Source organism: Mesoplodon bidens, assembly GCF_964165515.1.
Source record: "Mesoplodon bidens genome assembly, chromosome: 4".
Lineage (NCBI taxonomy): Eukaryota > Metazoa > Chordata > Mammalia > Artiodactyla > Ziphiidae > Mesoplodon > Mesoplodon bidens.
This window is the reverse complement of record NC_138160.1, coordinates 63,308,656-63,331,911: the sequence shown is the minus strand read 5'-3', so window position 1 is coordinate 63,331,911 and position 23,256 is coordinate 63,308,656. Positions and strand designations below refer to the sequence as shown.

Here is a 23,256-nt window from a genome sequence, read left to right as displayed (position 1 = left end):
GATGTGGGCAGAGATTACTTGAAGAGTAATTATGATTCATATTGTCCTGATTTTTGTTTAAATTGTATTGGGTTTTCTTGTGATGCACAATTAAGTTATATGGAATCACTTGATTCTTTCAAAGCATACTTTTAATCTTTAGTAGGGGATATGGAAACACCTTTAGTCTAGACTAATGTAATCCCACTATTAAAGCAATGCCCTTCTTAGGATTCTGCTCAATGATACATGTATTTATGAGATACTTTCTCTCTGGCTGGTGGGAATATGAACTTTTCCTAGCTTTTTGTGATCTTTGAGACCTGTTCTGCCTACTTCTTTCCAGTGTTTTTTGGTCTGGCCGCAGGTAGTTTCATCTTACTCATGTGCATAACAGTGCTTAGCCCACAGTATGATGGTACTTCTCCCCAGAATGCATTCTCCCTCTCTCTCGCTGAAGTGCCCTCCTCTTTGTTATTCTGCTCTGCAAATTCTAGCAACCTTGGCCTCTGTGAACTTTGATCACTGTCTCCTCAAGCACACTGAGTCTTCTGGATTCTGTTTGAGTTGCCTCCCTTTCCTGGTAGACTCACCCTCAGTTGAAGGCTCACCTTGATTTTTTTCCCTCTCTCAGGGCTCACAGTAATGTGCTGCCTGTTGTCCAACATATGAAAACTTCTTTTTCATTTTTTGCCCCTGATTTTCTGTTTCATTAAGGTAGGAAGGGTAAATCAGATCTCTGTTATTATTTCTAAATTATAGCTTTATATCATAATCTGTAAATATTTTTAAAACCTTAAAATATACGGAATGTTATCAGTCAAATGAAAACATTAGTCTCGGTTTTCCCTACTTTCCATGCAGAATTTTCAATTTGTAATTGGTGACATACTTGAAAATTCTCTTTCTCTTTTCCGTCCTTACATCAGAGTTCTGTAACGGTGTCTTGTAATGCTTTATAGCCAGAATATACCGAGTGAACCACATGTCTTTAGCAGTTTTATAGTCAGTACTTAAGTATTTATAGTTTGAAAAACAAGGCATTTTCTAATGAAAAGATTGCATCGGTATAAGAAAAACAGAGTGTATAAAATAATCATGACCTGAGAATGATGGTAGAATTTTTTAAGTGGAGCAGTAAGATCAGCCAGGTCACACTTCATTTGTATTATACAAGCACAAGGTTGATATGTAGACTCTAAGCTATTATTTTTACACTATGCAGTAGATTGGGTGTTACTGTGTCTCATATAAGGAAAATGAGTAGTTTAAATAATCTTGCATTTGTATGTTCAAAATCTGGAAAAGTACACTGAAGTATATGTTATACAGTTTCTGGGGTACACATTTCTATATACAAAATGAATTATTTTCCTATCATAACTTTTTTATTATAATAATTTATATTATAGAATTTTAAAGATATGTACTTTAAACCTACTCTTTAAATACATTTTAAAGTGCACTTCATTTTTTTGTTAGATAGTAAGTACATTACATATTTCAGATATTGAAATATCTGAATTTTGCTGCCAAAATGAATAGGCATCATAAAGTGAATTTGACTAACTTGGGTAAATTAAAATCAAAACACTTGTACACTTACTGCCAACTTAGGAACTAAGATAAATTAATTAATATTGGATTTAAATAACTTGATAAACCATCCTTTCTAAGATTCTAATTAATGGGAGAAGTCTAGACTGCACATGTAATCTTATAGTATTTGCAAAGTTTACTTATGATTAATTTAGTAGATACTTATTAAGCACTATTTATGTGCTTGTTTCCATGTAAATATAATTGACTTATTTGTAGTGAGGTGGATCGACCTAGAGACTTGTCATACAGAGTGAAGTAAGTCAGAAAGAGAAAAACAGATACCGTATGCTAACATATATGTATGGAATCTAAAAAAAAAAAAAAAAAGGTTCTGAAGAACCTAGGGGCAGGACGGGAATAAAGACGCAGATGTAGAGAAGGGACTTGAGGACACTGGGAGGGGGAAGGGTAAGCTGGGGCCAAGTGAGAGAGTGGCATGGACATATGTACACTACCAAATGTAAAATAGATAGCTAGTGGGAAGCAGCTGCATAGCACAGGGAGATCAGCTCGGTGCTTTGTGACCACCTAGAGGGGTGGGATAGGGAGGATGGGAGGGAGATGCAAGAGGGAGGCAATATGGGGATATATGTATATGTATAGCTGATTCATTTTGTTATAAAGCAGAAACTAACACACCATTGTAAAGCAATTATACTCCAATAAAGATGCTAAAAAATAAATAAAAAGTTTATTTAAAAAATTAAAAAAATATATATATAATTCTGAATTGATAGTTCAGTTAAACTGTCTTTGACTTGTTATGGCCATGATATCTTAGCTTCTAATATATACATTAGTTTTATGGCTTCTGGTATAAGAAAGTTCAAGTAGCTGAAAAAGAAAAATCAAGATTTCACTTAGAAAATTTGTGAGCTGTAGGTAAAACTTGTCTTAGCGTTACTGGGAATAGAGTCTCTCAGTAGCAACAAAGATTGCTAACACTTAAAAAATGCCGTCTGTGCTAGGCTGTTAATGCCTTACTTATATCAACTCATTTTATCCTCACAAATAGCCCTGTGGAGCTGGTTCTTTCATTTTCCATATTTTCTGTATGAGGATAAGGTAGCAGAGAGGTTAGATTATCTGACCACGGTTACATAGCTACTATGTGGCAGTCAGAATCTAAAGCCAGGTAGCTTGGCTTTAGAAATCATTTTAGGTCATTCCCCTTTTAGAGCCATCCTTTCTGTTTGATTCCTTCCTCCTCTTTCTTCTTTAGTGTCTTTGACCTCTTATCATCATCTGGTATTAGCTATCCTTTGGAGGTATCTGGCATTGGTATAATTTTTTTTAAACTTTATTTTATTGAAGTATAATTGATTTACAATGTGTTAATTTCTGCTGTACAGCAACATGATTCAGTTATACATATGTATACATTCTTTTTCATATTCTTTCCCATTATGGTTTATCACAGGATATTGAATATAGTGTACAGTAGGACCTTGTTGTTTATCCATACTGTATAACAGTTTGTATCTGCTAAGCCCAAACTCCCAATCCATCCCTTCCCCTCTCCCCTCCAATTTGGCAACCACAGGTCTGTTCTTTATGTCTGTGAGTCTCTGTTTCATGGATAAGTTCATTTGTGTCACATTTTGGATTCCACATGTAAGTGACATCATATAGTATTTGTCTTTCTCTTTCTGATTTACTTCACTTAGTATCATAATCTCTAGGTCCATTCATGTTGCTGCAAATGGTATTATTTAATTCTTTTTTTATGGCTGAGTAGTATTCCATTGTGTATACCTACAACATCTTGTTTATTCATTCGTCTATCGATGGACATTTAGGTTGTTTCCATGTCTTGGCTATTGTGAACAGTGCTGCTATGAACATAGGGATGCGTGTATCCTTTCAAATTATAGTTTTGTCTGGGGATATGCCCAGGAGTGGTATTGCTGGATCCTATGGCAGCTCTATTTTTAGTTTTTTGAGAAACCTCCATACTTTTTTCTAGAGTGGCTGTACCACTTTACATTCCCACCAACAGTTTAGGAGGGTTCCCCTTTCTCCACACCCTCTCCTGCATTTGTTATTTGTAGATTTTTTTTAAAGAATCAATTTTATCTATCTATCTATCTATCTATATCTATTTATTTATTTATGGCTGTGTTGGGTCTTTGTTGCTGCACATGGGCTTTCTCTAGTTGCATCGATCAGGGCCTTCTTTTCCTTGCCATGTGCAGACTTCTTGTTGTGGTGGCTTCTCTTGTTGTGGAGCACGGGCTCTAGGCATGTGGGCTTCAGTAGTTGTGGCTCGCGGGCTAGAGCACAGGCTCAGTAGTTGTGGCACACAGGCTTAATTGCTCCGTGGCATGTGAGATCTTCCTGGACCAGGGATCGAACCCGTGTTCCCTGCATTGGCAGGCGGATTCTTAACCACTGCTCCACCAGGGAAGTCCTTGTAGATTTTTTTAATGATGGTTATTCTGACTGGAGTGCGATGGCACCTCATTGTAGTTTTGATTTGCATTTCTCTAATATTTAGTGATATTGAGCACCTTTTCATATGCCTGTTGACCATCTGTATGTCTTCTTTAGAGAAATGTCTATTTAGGTCTTCTGCCCATTTGGGTATAAATTTTTTATGTTTTAGATGTGGGTAGAAATGACCAAGTCCTGAGATATTGGTAATAAGTTATGCTGTAAATAGTTCACTCTGGAATTCCAGTCTTGTTGTAAACAGAAAATTCTGTACTGTTTTATTATTTATTCAGAGCTGTTTGTAATGTTCAGATAGTTATCAACAGTAGAACTTTTCTATTCATCTTTATCCTTTACAATCAGATTCTGGTATGCTATCTAATGTTCTGTAACAAAAATGTCACTATAAACATAATTACAGTAGTCTCCCCTTCTTTGTGGTTTCACTTTCCACGGTTTCAGTTACCTGTGGTTAGCAGTCCAAAAATATGAAATGGAAAATTCTGGAGATAAACAATTCATAAGTTTAAATTGCACACTATTACGAGTAGTGTGATGAAATTTTGTGCCGTTCTGTCTGGGATCCCCAGCCATTGACATTATCTGCTCCTGACATCTAACCATCGACACTGTCATGTTCAGTGATCCAGGATCACCTAGAGCAGATGATCCTCCTTCTGATGTACCATGAGAGGGTCAATAGTAGCCTAACCCTGCATCACAATGCCTACTTCATTCACCTTGCTTCATCTTATCACATAGACGTTTCATCATCTCACATCACCACAAAAAGAAGGGTAAGTGCAGTCCAATATGAGAGAGAGAGAAAGAGAGAGAACACATTCACATAACTTTTATTTAAGTATATTCTTACAACTGTTCTATTTTATTACTAGCTATTGTTGTTAGCCTCGTACTGTGCCTAATTTATAAATTAAACTTTATCATAGGTATCTGTGTATAGGAAAAAACATAGTGTATATAGAATTTGGTAGTGTCCATAGTTTCAGGCATCTACTGGGTGTCTTAGAACGTATCCCCCACAGATAGAGGGGGACTACTCTATTGATCTATTTGTTTTGGATTTTTTTTGTTCTTGAAATACCTTGTTAGTTCTTGGAAACATGCTTAATCCTCTAATGTTGTGGGAAAACTGACATAGGCTTCTTAAAATTTGTGTTCAGAATTGATTGATGTTTCATTGCTATCAAGTACAAAATTTCATTTTTACCAGTACATACTGCCTTAGACACACAGTTGAGCTGTACGTCATCTGCCATTCGATGTCAAATGTTACCAAAAGTGACCTAGTAAGCTATAGTACTAAAATAATCAAAGGTTTAGTCAATAACTCATGAAGTTTGATGTACTAGTATTGATAAACTAATTAAACAGATCTGCCTGTGTTCTTCCGCCTACTGGGGCTCTGCTATGATTAGCTTTACAGCAAGGAGTATTGTAACACTGAATGAAAGTAACTGATAAGAGAATGGTGTAGTCACGGAGCTTTAAGTACTCCCATTTCTGATCACAGAATGGTGTCAGAGAAAGTAGGCTTTCTCTGCACACCTGCAGCCGGTCAGTGCATAGGCCTCTTGTGGTCAATTTTGATTGATTCTTAGAACTAGAACAAATTTAGTGTTTTGCAACCTTCTGTGATTTAATAATGTTATGCTTTTTGCTATAACAGTCACAATAATCCTTCTCCAATAGTGAGTAATTATAGCAGTGCCTGGTAGCTCAGCTGTGGTTTGAACGTTTCAGTGTTGCCAGTATAAACTCCTGGATATATTCTGGAGTTCATAATTCACCTTTAAAAGTTGGCTGTACAGTTAAGTAAATAAAGGTGTTGCTGAGAAAATACATCCCAAGAAGATGAGGGTGTGGGTGGATCCTAACCCATTCTTGTTTCAAAAGTTTCCTGAGAACTGTAGACTGAGATCTGAATATAATTGGTAAAGAGAAAGAATATTTTAAATGATTAATTTTCTAAAAAAACCCCACAAGTTAAAGACATTTGAGGCAGTCTTCTTAATACCTTTTGTTTTCTCACAGTATGTTGATGTCCTTTTAGACATCTACTTCATGAATTATATCTATTGGTGGTAAGTTAGGTCCTAGATATAGCAATCTAATGGGAAATGTCTTTTTTTTTTTTTCCAGTCTCTCATTGGGCTGTGATGTTTCATTCAGCTGATAATTATTGGACTTTTACTATATTGCCAGGCTATGTGATAGGTTGTGGGAATATGTAGATTAATAAAGAATGGTTCCTGTACTAAATAACCTCATGTTCATTCCAAGGTGAATTTGAGAAATATCTTATTTAAAATACATCTTGTGTGTTGATTTGATATATTTAAATTGGTATAAATCAGTCAACCAGCAAGTGTTGGTTGCTTTTTGGCACTGTTGTAACTTAGGAACTTTTTTTTTTTTTAACATCTTTGTTGGAGTATAATTGCTTTACAATGGTGTGTTAGTTTCTGCTTTATAACAAAGTGAATCCCAGCTATGCATATACATATATCCTTAACTTAGGAACTTTAAAATCTGGTTGGGGAGAAAATCATTTATAACTCAAACAATTAGATAAGTGCTTCTTAAACTGTGATTTAAGAATTTTTAAAATTTATATTTCCATTTAAATATAATCTAAAATATTGGGTATATTTTGGATCATTTGGTTGCCATCTTGTACACTAGTACCACATAATATTGGAACCCATTTTTTGTATTCTTGTGTGAGAACACTTGATTCCATGATCATTTGAAAATTTCATGGACTTTAAGGGGCCTGAGTGGGTTGATATCATCTGTAGATGAGTGGTCACTTGGGTGAGACTACTTTTGATTGATTGGCATTAAGAGGTGTGTTTTTTTAGAATGAATTTGTTCCTGATTGGCTAATGTTCAGAAGCAAGGGGCTGTTCCAGGTTGGTTGACTTGCAAAAACTTGTTGATTTAGCTGAGTTTTTGTCTATTGAACAGGTTTAAAATAGTTCTGGTGGCTACATGTTGCCAATGCTATAGAAAAAGTCATCATAGGAATGTGGAAACTTAAAAATATTTTCAGTTTCAGATTGTTTATAATGAAAAATTTAAATTACTTTTATAATCAGAGAAAGTACTATTATTCTGTGTTGGAGGATGTCTAGAAAGATGAGATTCACCCCTAAAATGAAAGTGTCTTTATTGTTTTATCTGAACATAAAATTAATATTCATTGTAAAAAAATTAAATAGTATAGAAAGATGTAAAGAGTGAGGGTCACTGGTTAATGCCGTCACCCAGAGAGAGTCACTGTTAACATTTTACTATATAAATTTTTTCAACTTTTATGCTTACCTGGTTTGAATCCTGGTTCTTCATTTAATAGATTTCTATATTGGTCAAGTTACTTAACTTCTCTGTGCTTCAGTTTCTTCACCTGTATAACAGGAAAGATAATACCTGTTCATTGAGTTGTGAATATAAAATGAATTAATCTAAATATAACATGTAGAACAGTACCTGACACATAGTTAAGTATATAAATATTTGCTATTATTACCATATAATGTCCATTCTAAGACATCTGTTTTCTATTTTAAAGTTTATGCAGTTGGGACTTATCTTAACAATTGAGGGTAGCTTACAATTGGCAGGTTTTTTTCTTCTTCTCTTTGTGGTCTGTAAAATTATGGTACATCTTACAATTGGTGGTTTATCTTAGAGTGATAAAATACAGTATATGTGTATCTATTTTTTATTAACACAGAAGTGCGATCATACAGTGCATACTGTTTTGCACCCTTAAAATTTTTTACAAGGACATATTTTCAGTGTCAAGTATAGATTTACTTAATTATATATAGTGACCACATAGTACAGCATTATATGTATGTACTGTAATTTGTTGTACTGTTCCTCTCTTAGTGGAAATTTTATTGTTTCATTTTTGCTTTTGTGGAAGATTTTGATTAGTAGAACTTGGGAGAAAGTAGGATTGATAAAATGAGTGGAGATTGAGACAAAAAGTCAAGTTATATTTGGGGTCTCTTCCTTGTTTGACTTTAAAGGAAGATTATGGGCTGTATTGAATACTTAGTTAAGGATTTTAGGTTTCGTTTTTAAGATTTTGTGGATCTATTCAGCACTGAAGAGTAATTGGAAATATGTTTTTTGTTAGTTTCACTTATAACCCTGTCAATATAGTACAGACGAATCGATTGGTATCATCTTAAAATGGTGTGTTTAGCATTTTATTAATAATGATAAAGATGCAGAAAGTATGTTCATTAAGTTTTCACTTGTGTCCATGAAATTGTGAAGAATAGCAAAATAGGTTTGATTAAAGATTAAGATCTAAAATATCTGAGGAGGGTGCCGTGATGTGCTGAATTTAAGTTGTTGAAAATGTCTATAGGTAAGTGTAAGATATTGCCCTCCTTTTAAAAGAAGAAACCTCACTAGGACAATTACTCGAGTATGGATTGATTTAGTCAGTAGCACATTTGGAAAAAATATATGGTTTTAATCAAGAATTAGTTGTATCAGTAGAAACACCTCATCTGGAACAAAATCTTAACTAGTTTGTCTTGCTTAGACTTCATTTGTAGTTTGGAGTGCTGTACTGAAAAAAATATAGACAAATTGAGTGAGTTCAGAAGGGAACAAACAGGATGGTGAAGGAACTCAAAACACTGCTGTTTCAAGGGAAACTGGACTGTAAGGGAGAGAAGGCCATGACAGTTGTCTTTAAAGAAGTCCAGATTGGTTACTGTGATATAAAATATGGCCCAGTATAGCACTGTTTTCCTTTTCAGCATTGATTCCACCTATTTCAAGCTACTTCCCCTCATTTCCCATGCTCTTTGAACATTCCATTAACTTTTAGATATGTACTTTGGGAATGCATCAGGAAATTAATCAAGCAATGGTATCTGAAGATATTTGAGAAGGGAGATACAAGCTACAAGCAGTGTCAGAAGGAAGCAGTTGATGAATTTCAACTCAAATTCCAATTTTCATTTAATTTTTCTGCTCATCATAATTTTGTTATAAATATAGTGATTAAATTGACTTTGAAAACAGTTTTCAGAACACACTTCCATACTTTTGGAATTTTTATTACATTAAATTAATATTGTCACACATTATTCTTACTGAGCTGAAAATATCATGTAATGTATATTGAAATGTGACTATTACCATAGAATCAGAGTTGGGCCTCAGAACCTTTTGACAGATGAAGAAACGTAAGCTCCCATACCATGTAGTTAGTGGACAGAGCCCAAGGTCTTTATATTATTTGTATCCCTCATTTTGAAAATACTTTTCCAAATCAGTTAATATTTTAATATTCTGTGTGAGTTTTGCTCAAGAACTCTTTTTTCCCATCAAGAGGAAGGACAACTTGATAGGATATTGCTATTGTGGATTGGATTATTAAAATGCTTATTACTTCACAAGCTTTTTCTGTTTCTATTCATTATCCTACAATACATTATCTTCATTTTACCATCTAGGTTAGCTATGATCAGGTTCAGTTATTTAGTTCAGGAAAGTTGAGTGTGGATTTTAGTATAGAAAATATTAAATTTTAAATTTTCACTCTGGCTAGGATTAAATTATTTTTTCTTATTCACAGATCAAGAAGTTAGTATATGTTTACCTGGTCCGATATGCTGAAGAACAGCAGGATCTGGCACTCTTGTCCATAAGCACTTTTCAGCGAGCTCTGAAGGTAAATAATAGAGTGAGTAGGCAAATAGCTGCAATGTTTCTGCACAGTTGAAGGTGTGTCATTTAAAGAAGTGGAGCAATAATCCACTAAATGGTACAGTCATGTTTTGAAAGAGTTAAAAGGCCTCTCACGGTCCCCATTCAATGCCCTTAGAAAATAATTTATTATTATAATCAACTGGACTTTGCCTTATATGTTTCAGTTTCTGTATGTTCCTTTATGTTCAATATAGTCATTATTGTGCCTCAAAGAGCTCTTCATCATTACACCAACTAGTTGTTGAAAGTGTACAAAGAGGGGACATGACTTTTTTTAAAGATAAAATTTATGACCAGCATTTTGTTATTATGAAACTCTAAAAACCCAGCATGTTTAGTAATATATGCTCAAGTAGAATTATAACCATTACTTTTCTTGTTAAAAGATTATTCAGAGAAATAAACATTTATTTAATTCTCTTTTTCCTCAGCCATTTCCATATACTGGGTATTTAAATTAAGTAGCCTGGTTTTTTTTTTTTTTTTGCTATTGTTGTATTACATCCTATAAGCGTTAACTGTATCATAAAGATGTATTTGAAATATTGAAAACTTGAAATTTTGATGAATATTTTTGCACTGTCTTTAGGACCCAAATCAACTAATTCGTGCAAGTGCTTTGAGAGTTCTGTCAAGTATTAGAGTGCCAATTATTGTACCTATTATGATGCTTGCTATTAAGGAAGCTTCTGCTGACTTATCACCATACGTTAGGAAGAATGCAGCCCATGCGATACAAAAATTGTACAGGTTGGTACTTTGTAAATAATACCAAAGATCCCTAATGTCGTGTGGAATGTTAAAGCCCCTGGAGGCTTATTTTATTAGCGCTTATAACTAGTCTGTCCTTAAACTAAGTAAACTCAGTGACTGTGTTTCCCCTGCCCACAAACATTCTTTAGACATCTTTAATTTTATTTTGGTTATAGAGACCCTAGGCAGGTTTTTATTTGTGAGCCTATTAGGGCCTGTGAGAATTTATGGATTTTATAACTTAAAAATAATCAGAAATTGAATTATCATTTATATAGTCCATCTCTCATTACACATACACATATGTTATTAGAAAGTTAAGATTTTTTTTCCTGTTTATTGCAGAGTAGAATCTTAAGTGTGTTATTGTCTCAACTCACTTTGTTACCCCTTCTTCCGTCTTTGATCCTGCTGTTCCCTTCCTTGCCTGATTCTTTTCCAGAGCTATTTTATTAAATATTATTTTAATACTGATTTTTAAATATAGCACCATACCATATTTATATGATATTTATTAAATTATTGTACAATACCTTGATCTCTGTGGAAAACATTTTGCCTAAATAAAATAATTATTATCTGTAATCATTTGGTATTATTTTCTGTTACCATTTATTCCACAAACTTTTATCAAGATCATTTTGCGTTTCTAGTGTTGTGTTACATGCATAAGATGTATGAAAATGATAGGGGATGTGGTATCATATCCCTACTGAGGGAAAAAAATCAAACGTATGCCAAATAATTAAAGGCAATCTATAATTGAATACGATATTGCTATATGATAAATATGTACATACAAAGGCACACTAACAATGCCTTTGATAGGATAGGGCTCAGAGATTATCATATAGGGTTTCATAAAGTGAAGATGTAAAGAAATGGCATTAGTTAGGAAAGACTGGAGAAGGGAGTCTGTTGTTGGCATTTGAAAGAATTAAAAGGTTTGAATGTTCAGATAATTATAATGGTCAGTAGTAAACTTATATAATGTTTGTGAAAAGTAAAAAATCATTTTCTTAGGTTAACTGTCAGACAGAGTTATCTCACACTTCTTAGTCATTATCCTTTCTTGTTATCAACTTACAAAATAAGATCCAAGCTCACTACTATAGTTTAAAAGCCCATCACTGGGCTCCATTTAACCTCTCTTTGTCTTGAATTTACAGTCTCGTAGCTCAGGACTGCCTGTTAGTCCTCTACATAAAATGTTTTTATCTCATTACCATCTCTTGTTCCTCCTTTAGTCTCTACCTAGAATATTTCCTACTTTTTCCAGCTCTAAAGTCCAGTTGTTTAAGATTCATCTGAGATGTCACTTCCCAGAAGAAACCCTCCACAACCTTCCTGCCTCCATTGGTGTCCTTCTTCTTTATCCCCATAATCCCTTATATATATCTCCATCATATGGTATGATTATGTTTGGGACTGTCTTTATTAGACTGTCTTACTTATCTTTGTATGCCCATCATTTAGCGTCTCAGTAAATGAACAGTTGAATTCTATGCTAGGAAGAAATTATATTATATTATATTATTTATTTATTTATTATTTTTTTTGCGGTACGTGGGCCTCTCACTGTTGTGGCCTCTCCTGTTGCGGAGCACAGGCTCCAGATGCACAGGCTCAGCGGCCATGGTTCATGGACCCAGCCGCTCCGCGGCATGTGGGATCTTCCCGGACCGGGGCATGAACCCGTGTCGCCTGCATCGGCAGGTGGACTCTCAACCACTGCGTCACCAGGGAAGCCCCAGAAATTATATTATTAACAAGATTTCAGTGCTTACAGCTGCTGTTTAGATGCATCTGTCAATTCTGTGCGTATGTGGGCCTTTGTTTATATTTCTTGGTTTTAGATGGCAGGTTTTATTATGCATGTCTCTATCAGTAAACTAGAATGGTACAAAATTCTTATTTGGAAATTCTGTATATTTCTTTTTGACAATTATGTGTCCATGCTCAAAAATGATTGCTATCCTGTGATTTTCCCCCCAGTTAAAAAAAAGGTTTTGTGGTTTATCTACTTGTAATTACTTTCTTAAGGCTTTCCAACTTTTCTTTTTTTTTTTTTTTTTTTTTTTTGGCGGTACGCGGGCCTCTCACTGCTGTGGCCTCTCCCATTGTGGAGCACAGGCTCCCGATGTGCAGGCTCAGCGGCAATGGCTCACGGGCCCAGCTGCTCCGCGGAATGTGGGATCCTCCCAGACCGGGGCACGAACCCACATCCCCTGCATCGGCAGGCGGACTCTCAACCACTACGCCACCAGGGAAGCCCTCCAACTTCTTTTTAAGAAGTGGATTTGTTCTTTAACTATTTTCTTAACGGTATTGGTATCTGGGTTTAATTAATATGAGCAACTTTAGATAGAAAGATTAGGACACATCTGTGGGAAAAATCAACCCGTTCCACTTTAAATTTGTTTTCTGTTTATTTTTGTCTAGACATAAGTCTCCCCCACTTTAAAAATTTTTCAATGTCCTTCAAATGATTAGCTTCATTTAAAGTTAGAATTAAAGGAAAAAAACCTTAATGTAAATTTTTTTCTTTTTATGGTTTAGCCTTGATCCAGAGCAGAAGGAAATGTTAATTCAAATAATTGAAAAGCTTCTGAAGGATAAAAGCACAGTAAGTAATATCTTTTTATGTCCAAGTAAAATTGTGCTTTATTTACATAGTATCATTTTACTGTTGTATATTTGATATAATTATTCTTATTGATTTTGAGATGGTATAAATATTAATGGAGCTCATTAAAATCCTTGAAGAATAAAAATGTCCAGGTAAAGAGAAAGATTGCATTTGGAATTTTAGTTTGTTACATGTTTCTTCATTAGAATCTGAAGAAGAGAAAGTTGGGGAAAGAAAATTCTTTTCTTAACCTGTGGCTAAATTGTTGACTGCTTTTAAGGTCAGCTTTTTTATTTTAGTTGGGGAAAGAAAATTCTTTTCTTAACCTGTGGCTAAATTGTTGACTGCTTTTAAGGTCAGCTTTTTTATTTTAAGCAATGATTTATTAGGATTTTTAAAGGCTGAATCACTTGGGAACAAATAATTATTTTAAAATGGAGTATTCAGTATTAAAGAGATAATGAAAAATTAGAGGAGTGTGTTTTAGTATTACAAGCATTTTTTTTTTCTTAAATACTATAATGTTTTCATATGTATAATGCTGTTTTATTGGCTCGGTAGAATGATCTTACTGGATAAATTTCCCATCTTTTGGGAATGTACATGTCTCTTCCTCCTTCCTATTCCACTCCTATTCTTTGTGTGTAGTGACATAATGAGATCTACAAATAGTGATGCATGGGGTCTCTGAGCAGACCTCTGGAGGAGCTGGTGTAATGGTATCTTTGATGGAGGCTTCTGCACCTATATATATGGCTCAAAACTATTCAGGAAAAGGATTCCAGCTCATCTTAGGATGGTATCACCCAGGTGCACGTATATCTGTATATAGCAGCTATCTGATACAATAACCACTAGACTCATATAGCTATTATTATATGGCTTAGCATATGGTCTGTCTTGGAGAATGCTCAGTGTGTATTTGAGAGGAGTGTATTGGGTTGGCCAAAAAGTTCGTTAGGGTTTTTCCATAAGATGGTATGGAAAAACCCAACCAAACTTTTTGACCAACCCAATATATTCCGCTCTTTTTGAGTGGAGTGTTCAGTAGATGTCTCTTGGGTGTAAGTGGTTTATAGTGTTGTTCAAGTCTTCTATTTCTTTGTTGATCTTCTTTCTTGTGGCTCGTTGAAAGCAGAGTGTTGAAGTCTACTATTGCTATAGAGCTGTCTATTTCTCCCTTCAATTCTGTCAGTGTTTACTTCATATACTTAGGAGCTCTGGTATTTGGTGCATCTGTATTTATAAATGTTTTACCTTCCTTTTGTCATTGTAAAATGTCTCAATCTCTAGTAACAGTTTTTGTTTTAAATTCTATCTTGTCCTATTTAAGTACAACTTTCTTATAATTGCCGTTTACATGGTATATCTTTTTCCCTCCTTTTACTCTCAACCTGTTGGTATTTTTTATTTAATGTGTGTCTCCTGTAGACAACATACATTTTTTAAGTCTAGTCTGATGATGTATGCCTTTTGATTAGATTGTCTAATCAGCTGACATTTATTGTTACTATTGATACAGTTGAATTTATAGCTGCCATTATGTTTTTCTAAGTCTTAGGTCTTTTTTTTTGTTCCTCATTCCTCTTCACTGATTTTTTTTTTTGTATTCAATGGATATGTTGTATATGTTAATTCTTTTAATGATTTTTTTCACTGTGTATTTTTGAAAATGTTGTATTTACCTGAGACTATATTTGGAGACTAGGCCATTCAGCAAATTTCTTTTAGTCTATAATGTAGCAGAAATCTTCATTTCTTCTATAGTGGTTGGCATAATGAAGACAGAGAAAAGAAATTTGATTCCTTTTTGTCTTCTGTATGGCATACTTGTTATCTCCTTCTAGACCCAAATATGAAATCAATATTATTGATAATTGTGCTTAACTTGATTTTAGTAATAATAAAAAAAAATTCAGTTTCTTCTGTGTTGAAGACATTTGCCAGGTACTGTGGAGAATACTAAGATCTGTAAGAAACAGATCCTTTGTTTTAATGTAGATTGCCATGATTTCTGCTACATAATAAACTAAAAGAAATTGGTTGTATGGCATAGAAATGAAATCTCCGTATATAACGTGTGCGTGTCTAACAAGATATAGCATGTCACAGGTAAAAACTACCTTCTTTGGAATTAAACAGAATTGGATTTGTGTTTGAAGTTCCACCACTTAGTAGCTATGTGTTAAGCCTTCATAAGTTTCAGCTTGCAAATTTTTAGGGCTTATAATTTCCCATGTATAAAGTTTTTGTTTGTGTTGAAAGAGCTGTTGTATATAAAACCCTCAGCACGTGCCTGACACCATAAAAGGATAAATAAGAAACAAATGACTCAAAAAGAAATGTAAAGAATACCATTTCTTTGTAAATTTAGAATGTCTGTTCTTGGGTTCTGACCATTTATTTCCAAAATACAGTAGAAAAAAATATTGTACTTGTTCATAGTAGGTCTTTAATAGTTGTTGAATAATTGTGAGAATTAATTTGTTAATATTCTTGGTGATAGTAATTAGGTATTTTCTATTACTTTCAGTGTTTTGCTTCCCAAATGGTCTGTGTCATGCTCAGAGTTCATAGGTAGATCCTTTGGGAGCTTTGACTGTCTATCATTTATAAGGCACTCTGCATTTCTAAAGTGTTATATAGGATACATTTATTTTTTAAAAATTAAAAAAACACCTATATCTATTTTTCTATCCATATGAAACAGCAGTAGTTTATACTGAATTCTCTAATTCCAGAGCAAGAGCACAACGTTCCTTCCAGTGTCCTACCTTTTCATATTTGTAACTTCCTTCTTTCCAACATTAAGAAATGTGACTTGCATTATCCACAATATATTTACTTATTTACTCAGTCCCAGAATGCAGATAAAGTATTGTTTCAGAATTGCTAGCATGTACTCTGCGAAGAGTATTGAGATGGGGACTACTAATTGAGTTAAATATTGGTTTAGAGTTATATTTATCGTTAGCCTTACTTCTATGAATGCTGTTGTAAATTGAAATCGCTTTATCATTGTATGGTTGAACTTGTTATATTGTTCTTTAAGAAAGCTATTGATTTTCTGTGTGGTAATTTTATATCCTGCTTCTTTACTGAATTCTTTTATTGTTTGATTTAGTTTTATCTTTCAATCTCCATTTGTTTTATTCTAGAAAATAAATCATATCATTTGCAAACAGATAATTTTACTTCCTCTTTTCCAATACCTATGACTTTAATTTTTCTTGTCTAATTATATTGGTTTATAACTTCAGTACAGTGTTCAATAGTAGTGGAGATGGTGGGCATCCTTGCCTTGTTTTAGTTTAAAGGAAATGCCTGTAATGTATCTGTGTTAAGTAAGATGCTGACCCTGAGGATTTTCTCTTTATCTTTGAAATATAATAGTTTAACCTGGTGTCTCAGGGTTAGTTGATATGGGTCAATATTTTTCCTAGTACCCGGTGAGGCTTTTTAAAATATAGATTTAGAAATTATATTATTTCTGGCAAACTGTTGTTGTTGTTGTTTAAGCTTTAAATATTAGTTCTGTTCAGTTGTTACTTTTTCTTCTTCAGGGATTTCAATTTTCTCTAAGTTGCATTTTCTTTGCCTGTCTTACATTTCAACCATTATCTCTCTAAACCTTTTTACTTCTTTATCTCATTTTCATTCTTTGGTTCTTTTTGTACTTTTCTTTAATGCCCCTTCCTAAATTTTTATTCAACTGTTTTCTGCCAGGGGCACTTTGCAACTTAATTATGATGTCTGGTTATTTCTTTTCTAGTTTCAACTTCTGTTTCCTCCTGATGTCTTTTAAAGTTCATTTCTGTTGTCTGTTTTTCAATTTCTGATTCCTGTTCATTTTTCTGATCTTGAAATTCTTCTTTGAGGCAACTTAATTCATTTTGAAGTGTTGTGTTACAGTTGGGTTTTTGTTGTTGTTGTTGTTTTGCTTCATCATTGATTTTTGTGTGGGTAATTTTCATGAGTTGAATTGTCTTGATTTTCATTTTCTGTTTTCAATACTTACAGATTACTTGCATCTTTACGTTTCTTTGGACAGGGTTGGAGGTTTGAATATGAGGTAGTTTGCATGATTCCTAGTATAAGAGCACCCTCTCTGTCAGAATAGCAAAGTATGATTTTTTATTAGATGGCTTTTGTGGAGAGGACATGCATAGGAAGGGGTGTATGTCCTAAGATTATTCTGATTTTTTTTTTTCTTGTAGGGGCCTAAATTTCCTCTTCTTATTTCTTTTTTCTGTCACCTTACAGTTTTTAAGGTGCTCCTTTTCATCCACCTCTTTTTTAAACTTGTTTCTTTTTGAAACTTTACCTTTCCAAGGTAGCCTCATTGAATCTTATTCTCCTTTGAAGTCTCTTCCCTGTATCTGCTCTGATCTCCCAGGAATCTTTTTTAGTATTTTCACACTTAGGGTCCTTTCTTTCTCTCTGCCTTTGATTTTAGTTCCCTCTTTTGCCCACCACTAACTCCTGTCTGCTTTGTTCTAGGCAGTTGTTTCAGACTGTCGTAGATCTTTGTGAGGTTTTATGATGTATACATGAAAGATAACTCTCTGGGATTTAGGATTTATTTTTCTACTTATGTATAATCGAAGTTTGGAGATTCTCTGTATTTTAATTATGCTTAGAACTTTAGTTTTAATCTTTTTGCTTTTTCTGAGTTTGGGTTGAGAGATTCAGATTTCCCTAGGTACCATTAACTTGTCTACCCAGTATTTAATTATGTTTTGTGAATGCTTTCTGATAATTTTTTCCTTTGTATGGTTATAATTTGATGTAGAAAGGTTAAAAATATTCTGATATCTATATAGATATTTATGAATCTTATCTTTATTATTACTTTTTCTTGTCACATATAATATATTGAAGGGATACAGCTATATTTCTTCTCCCCTCCCGTAATTAATAATGTTAGCATTGACATTTGAAATCAGTAATCCTAAATCATTTTTGTTTAAAAATTTCCTAATTAAATGAACCAGGTCTAATTTATTTCCACATTTTGAAAAGGAATTTATTTGCTGTCAGCAGGAGCTTCTTGGGATCATTATGATGATGATAACATTGCTATTGCTACTGATAAATATAAATTTGAAAGGTGTTAACATGTTTAAAAACTTTTCTTTCTTTAACCTCTGTTGATTATGAGATATACCTTCTGTTGCTTCTTTTAGCCTAAAGGAAGATTTTCTTGAAATTGAGATCTCAAAGAAGATTAGTTGTATAATTCTCATTTTAAGGAAAGGTAGAAATAAAAAGCTTATTAAAATATAATAGAAATGTTGTTCACTTTTACTGGAGAAAGACCAGTACTTGTCATATGAATAGTCCTTTCCCCAAAATAGGTCACTTTGGGATTAGGAATACAGTTATGGTAATGTAACTAGAAGAACATTTTAGAGTTACTTAGATAACTGTTGTCTGAAGGTATCTAAATTTTAAAAGGTATAGTAGAAGCTTACAATTGTCAGTATAATTGAAAGGGAACATTTTATTTATCCTTGATCATACACAGTCAACTGTTATAAGATTTTTTTAATATAATTTCTTTATTGTATATTCCTACATTTATCATTTTCATCATATTTTCTCTATTTAACATATCCTAAACACTTTTCTTCTTTATTGAAAACCTTTCCTAATGTTCAGGTATAAATTCCTTTTTAAAATTTATAATACTTTCTCTTGTTTTTCTTTAAAATGTAGAAATTCATACTTGTTGAGCAAAATAAGCTTTCTTTTATTTAGAACACCTCAAAAGGTGTTTATTTCCTTTTCCTTTCAGGTTAATTTTAAAGAAATCCTTTTGTAGCATTTAACTTTCTAATAGAAAACAGTTTCTTAGGAAAACAAATTAGGTCAGTGCCTACTGAAAATCTGAGTTGTTTATTTATATTTTTTTAATGACAGTTTCTTCTTAATTTAGTTACAAAATGATGTTTAGTGAATATATTGGTAGTTCATAGCTAAGCTGTGAGGGTAAGACACCATTTTATAAGTTATTGGTTTAATGTTGGTAAAAGCTTCACTATTGTGGGCAAAAAAACACACCTCTTCGTTTGTGCAGATGTTTTATTGTGTTAAATCTATTATCCAGCTATTAGAAGATAAATGACTGATCTTTCCCATTTTCTATGCCTCAAGAAAATTGAAATAAGAAGGGGAATATCATTTGGGCTGTATGATTAGGGCAAGTTGGATGGCCATTAATTTAAGAGAAGAAAATCTTGGCTGCATTGGCCAACTTACACCATATTATCAATCAAACCTTGATGCACTTCTTGTGATGACCCAGCACTCTCAGGTTTTTGCAACGTTAATTAGAATTCATGACAAAATAGATGCAAGGAAACGTTTTGTACCCTTCATAATTTTATAGAAAATTTATTGTTATTAGAGGAACCATTTGCTTAGTGTGATTTTTTTCATTACCAGCTTGTCAACTAGCATAGATAATCTGGTGAAAATATGAACTCCATAGATGGAGTGTCACTTTTGTTGATGGTTCATGTAGTTTACCTTGGAGCACAGCTAATGGCTGAAGTTCATAGCAACAGCACAGAAAAACGTGACAACCAAGGGAAGATAAATGAACCATGTTTATTGCTTTAATATAAAAAATACATAAATGGAAAACTGCATTTGAATTTGATGAGTTCATTGCTAGTTTTGTTGGAGTGATTTATTTTTCCCCTTATATAAAAAGCTACTATTGACACAGTGAGATGGAAATTAACTGTCTGTTTTTGGGAAACCAATATTTTTGTTTTTTAAATCTGAGTAGATCGTTTTATTTTAATTCTGTAAGTTGTATAGAATATTGAATATTGAATACACCAGAATAATCAATTCTTCTGGCAGTGTTTAAGCTAGAGTCATTTGTTAAAACCATATAATGAAATATCTAAAATCATCAGTTTTATTTTGTAAAAGTTCTTTTCTTTATGTTCTTCCTATTTTTTTTGTTTCCATGAACTTTATCTTTACTTAAGTAGTTAATTATTTTCTTTCATTTTCATGTTATTTGTTAATACTTTAGAACTATTTTGTACCTGTAGCTCTTGGTTTGATAAATTTAGTACCATGTGGGAGCTGATTTTCCTTTTAATTGTTTGGTGTCTAAACATATTTGAGAAAGATAATCTCTAGGTTTGGCCAGAATAACTTGATTTTACATAGCATTCCTTAAATTGAAACTTTGTTGAATTCCCATTTCAATTTCATAGATTATTTTATTCTAAGTGGTATTATTTATTTTTGTACCTTAGCACCCTTGCCAATTAAAAAATATATCTTAATATAAGATTGACATATATAAATATAAATGTATTTCACAAATACTGTGTTACTCTATAGTTTGATGTCATAAATTTAGTTGTTTTAAGAGATTTTTAAATGATAATTCTGATCTTTTAGAAATATGATTATCACAGAATATAATTTCTGAAGAGTGATTTGTGCAGAAGACATCAAAATGTGGTGTTGAAAACACAAACATAACTTCCTTCCCATATCAATAGCACATAGAAAATTATACATATAATACATTTTTATTTAGTTCACACAAATAATCAATTCTTTGCTTTTTCGATTGAGGTGCATACATGCTGGGACCAGCAGGCACCAGTACATGGGCAGGGCTGGAGTCAATAAATGCAGCTTCACGTTTATACTGATTGGTAATTCATAAAATCCCCACAGGACTGGAAACTTGTTTAGCATAATAGCAAGTCTATATTCTGAGCTGTTTTCTTTCAATTGTATTGTTGGTTGCACATTAATAAACTAAATGTCAGCCAAGTAGAGGGACACTAAACACTAAAAATATGAATATCATTGTATCTAATATTTTTCAAAAAGTACCATTTCAGTAAGTTATATTTCTATTTAATTGCTTATTTTAAGACGTTGGGGAAATTTTAGATACTAAAATGAAGATCCCTAGTGTTCAGAAAGAATATGATATTAATTTATTTTTTCAAAACCATATTATATTGTGGGCTAACAGCAGACATACCAGTGTACCTATATAAAAATATTTGTATATTATATATTCTGCTTAGCTTGTATATTCATACCAAAGAAATCTTAATTTCATCACTTAGCAAAAACATGGCAATTCCAAAAACAACATTTATGTTTCATTAACTGGTCTTGGAGAAAGCTACCTTTTGTTGGTAATATATTATTTCAATTTATACACATTATTATATAAGTAATAATAATGTTCTAAAATTTTAGCCAGTATTTTTTCCTTGTAAATAAATTATATCGGTAAAAATTAACAGGTTGATTAAAGTGTGTAAGATTTTAAAGTATTTTTATACTAAAGACATTTATGAGGTCCTCACATGCTTTAAGATAAGTTCATTGTGGAATTGTGGTCATTCTCATTTTAAACTGACATGATACGGTCCTTGTTATTGTACTAAATAATGAATCTTTAGATTAGAGTTCAGGTAAGCTTTAAAAATGAAAACTGTGCATGCTTAATATGTCTAATCCATATGTGAACAATTTGTTGAAATTTTATGTGATGAGATAAAAAATATTATGATTTTTTAATGCTAATACTTCTAATTCAAATACTTTAGAAAAGTATTCGTTTTTCAGACATGTTACAGCTATCAAAGTTATTCTTTGAGGGAGTGACTCTTCAAAATTTGTTATTCAAACATGAACATTTTATTAATCAAATGACTGAATACTTTTAATATTGATTGCCATAACACCGATTACATCTCTATAATGCCTGAGTGGAATCCTTGATGGAAGGAACACATTTTTTAATGAGTTACTATTTCTTTATTTTCTAGTTGGTGGCTGGCAGTGTTGTCATGGCTTTTGAAGAAGTATGCCCGGATAGAATAGATCTCATTCACAAGAATTACCGCAAGCTGTGTAATTTACTAGTTGATGTAGAAGAGTGGGGGCAGGTTGTCATAATCCACATGCTAACTCGATATGCTCGTACACAGTTTGTCAGTCCTTGGAAAGAGGTAAGTGTTGAATAATCTTACACTTAAAAATTATAATAAGAAAATGGATGAGTTTTTTAACATGTGTACAAAAAATTAAGAGTAGAGAAATATAGAAGTCTGCATGTTTAAGGAGGACTAATTTTTCTCATGTTCTTTTGGAAAGCAGGAAACCAATATAAATGCAAGGATAATTGTTCGTTGTTTTGGCACTGATTGACGCATATTTAATGACATAGTGTATAAACTTTCAGTATGAGGCCTGGCAAGAGCCCCTTGTTAGGAGTGGCAGCATGATATGATGTTTGCAGTGACATTGCCAGATCATGGATATTTTTGGTTATTAGTCAGTTTCACACCTTTGAGACCCAGCTGTTCCAGGTACTTACTTGTGAAGTAGGTAATGTGACTCTAACATATGTGAATTTATACCTAAGATAATTTCTCACCTTTACAGATAAATTATTGTTGAACTTTTAAACTACTTTTTTGTAGTTTTAAATTTCTAAAATGTTTGTTTTACTTTTTTTTCACTTAAGCTGGTAGAATTTTAGTAAAATTAATAATTAAGTATACCTTACAGTGAAGTTATTTGTTTTCTTCGTGCAGATTAACATTAGAAGCATACCTTATTCTTTTCATTATATTAACAATTTAGAAAGCTTTATTACACAGTTTGCAATAAAGATGTCTCAGTGTATATCTAAGATTTAAGTGTAAGCTTTAAGTTGTTTAAAGAAATCATTAAATATTACAAGAATAGCACTCTCATTCATTCTAATCTTGTGATATTTCTTTTTTGTCTTTTTAAAAAGCAGTATTATAGATTTTAAAAGCAGTATAGAAAGTAAAAGACCAGATATCTCCCAATTATGTCATAGTGTTTTTTATACAAACTTATGAATAGGCTTTGATTGAGTGTTCAGTACTAATTGCTTTTGTTAATTAGAAATAATATTAAAGTGAGAGAAAAATGTATATAAAATGGAAAAATGTTTGTGATTCTTGCTTTAGGTGACATGTCAAGTTTTCAGATATTTAAGGAGTTTAAATGTTTAAAATATTCATCAATGTTTTCTGCCTTTACTAAGTATCATTAGTATT

At 32.8% G+C, this 23,256-nt stretch overlaps 1 protein-coding gene across 2 annotated transcripts in view; it reads left to right on the top strand.

Moving 5' to 3' along the window:
• AP3B1 (adaptor related protein complex 3 subunit beta 1) overlaps nt 1–23,256 on the top strand; it is a 267,388-nt gene that overhangs the window by 64,949 nt on the left and 179,183 nt on the right. For both annotated transcript variants that reach the window (XM_081231538.1, XM_081231537.1), the window contains exons 4-7: nt 9,647–9,742; nt 10,370–10,530; nt 13,093–13,159; nt 21,991–22,173. In XM_081231538.1, coding sequence (XP_081087664.1) covers nt 9,647–9,742; nt 10,370–10,530; nt 13,093–13,159; nt 21,991–22,173 — 507 coding nt within the window. The remainder of the gene's footprint in view (nt 1–9,646; nt 9,743–10,369; nt 10,531–13,092; nt 13,160–21,990; nt 22,174–23,256) is intronic.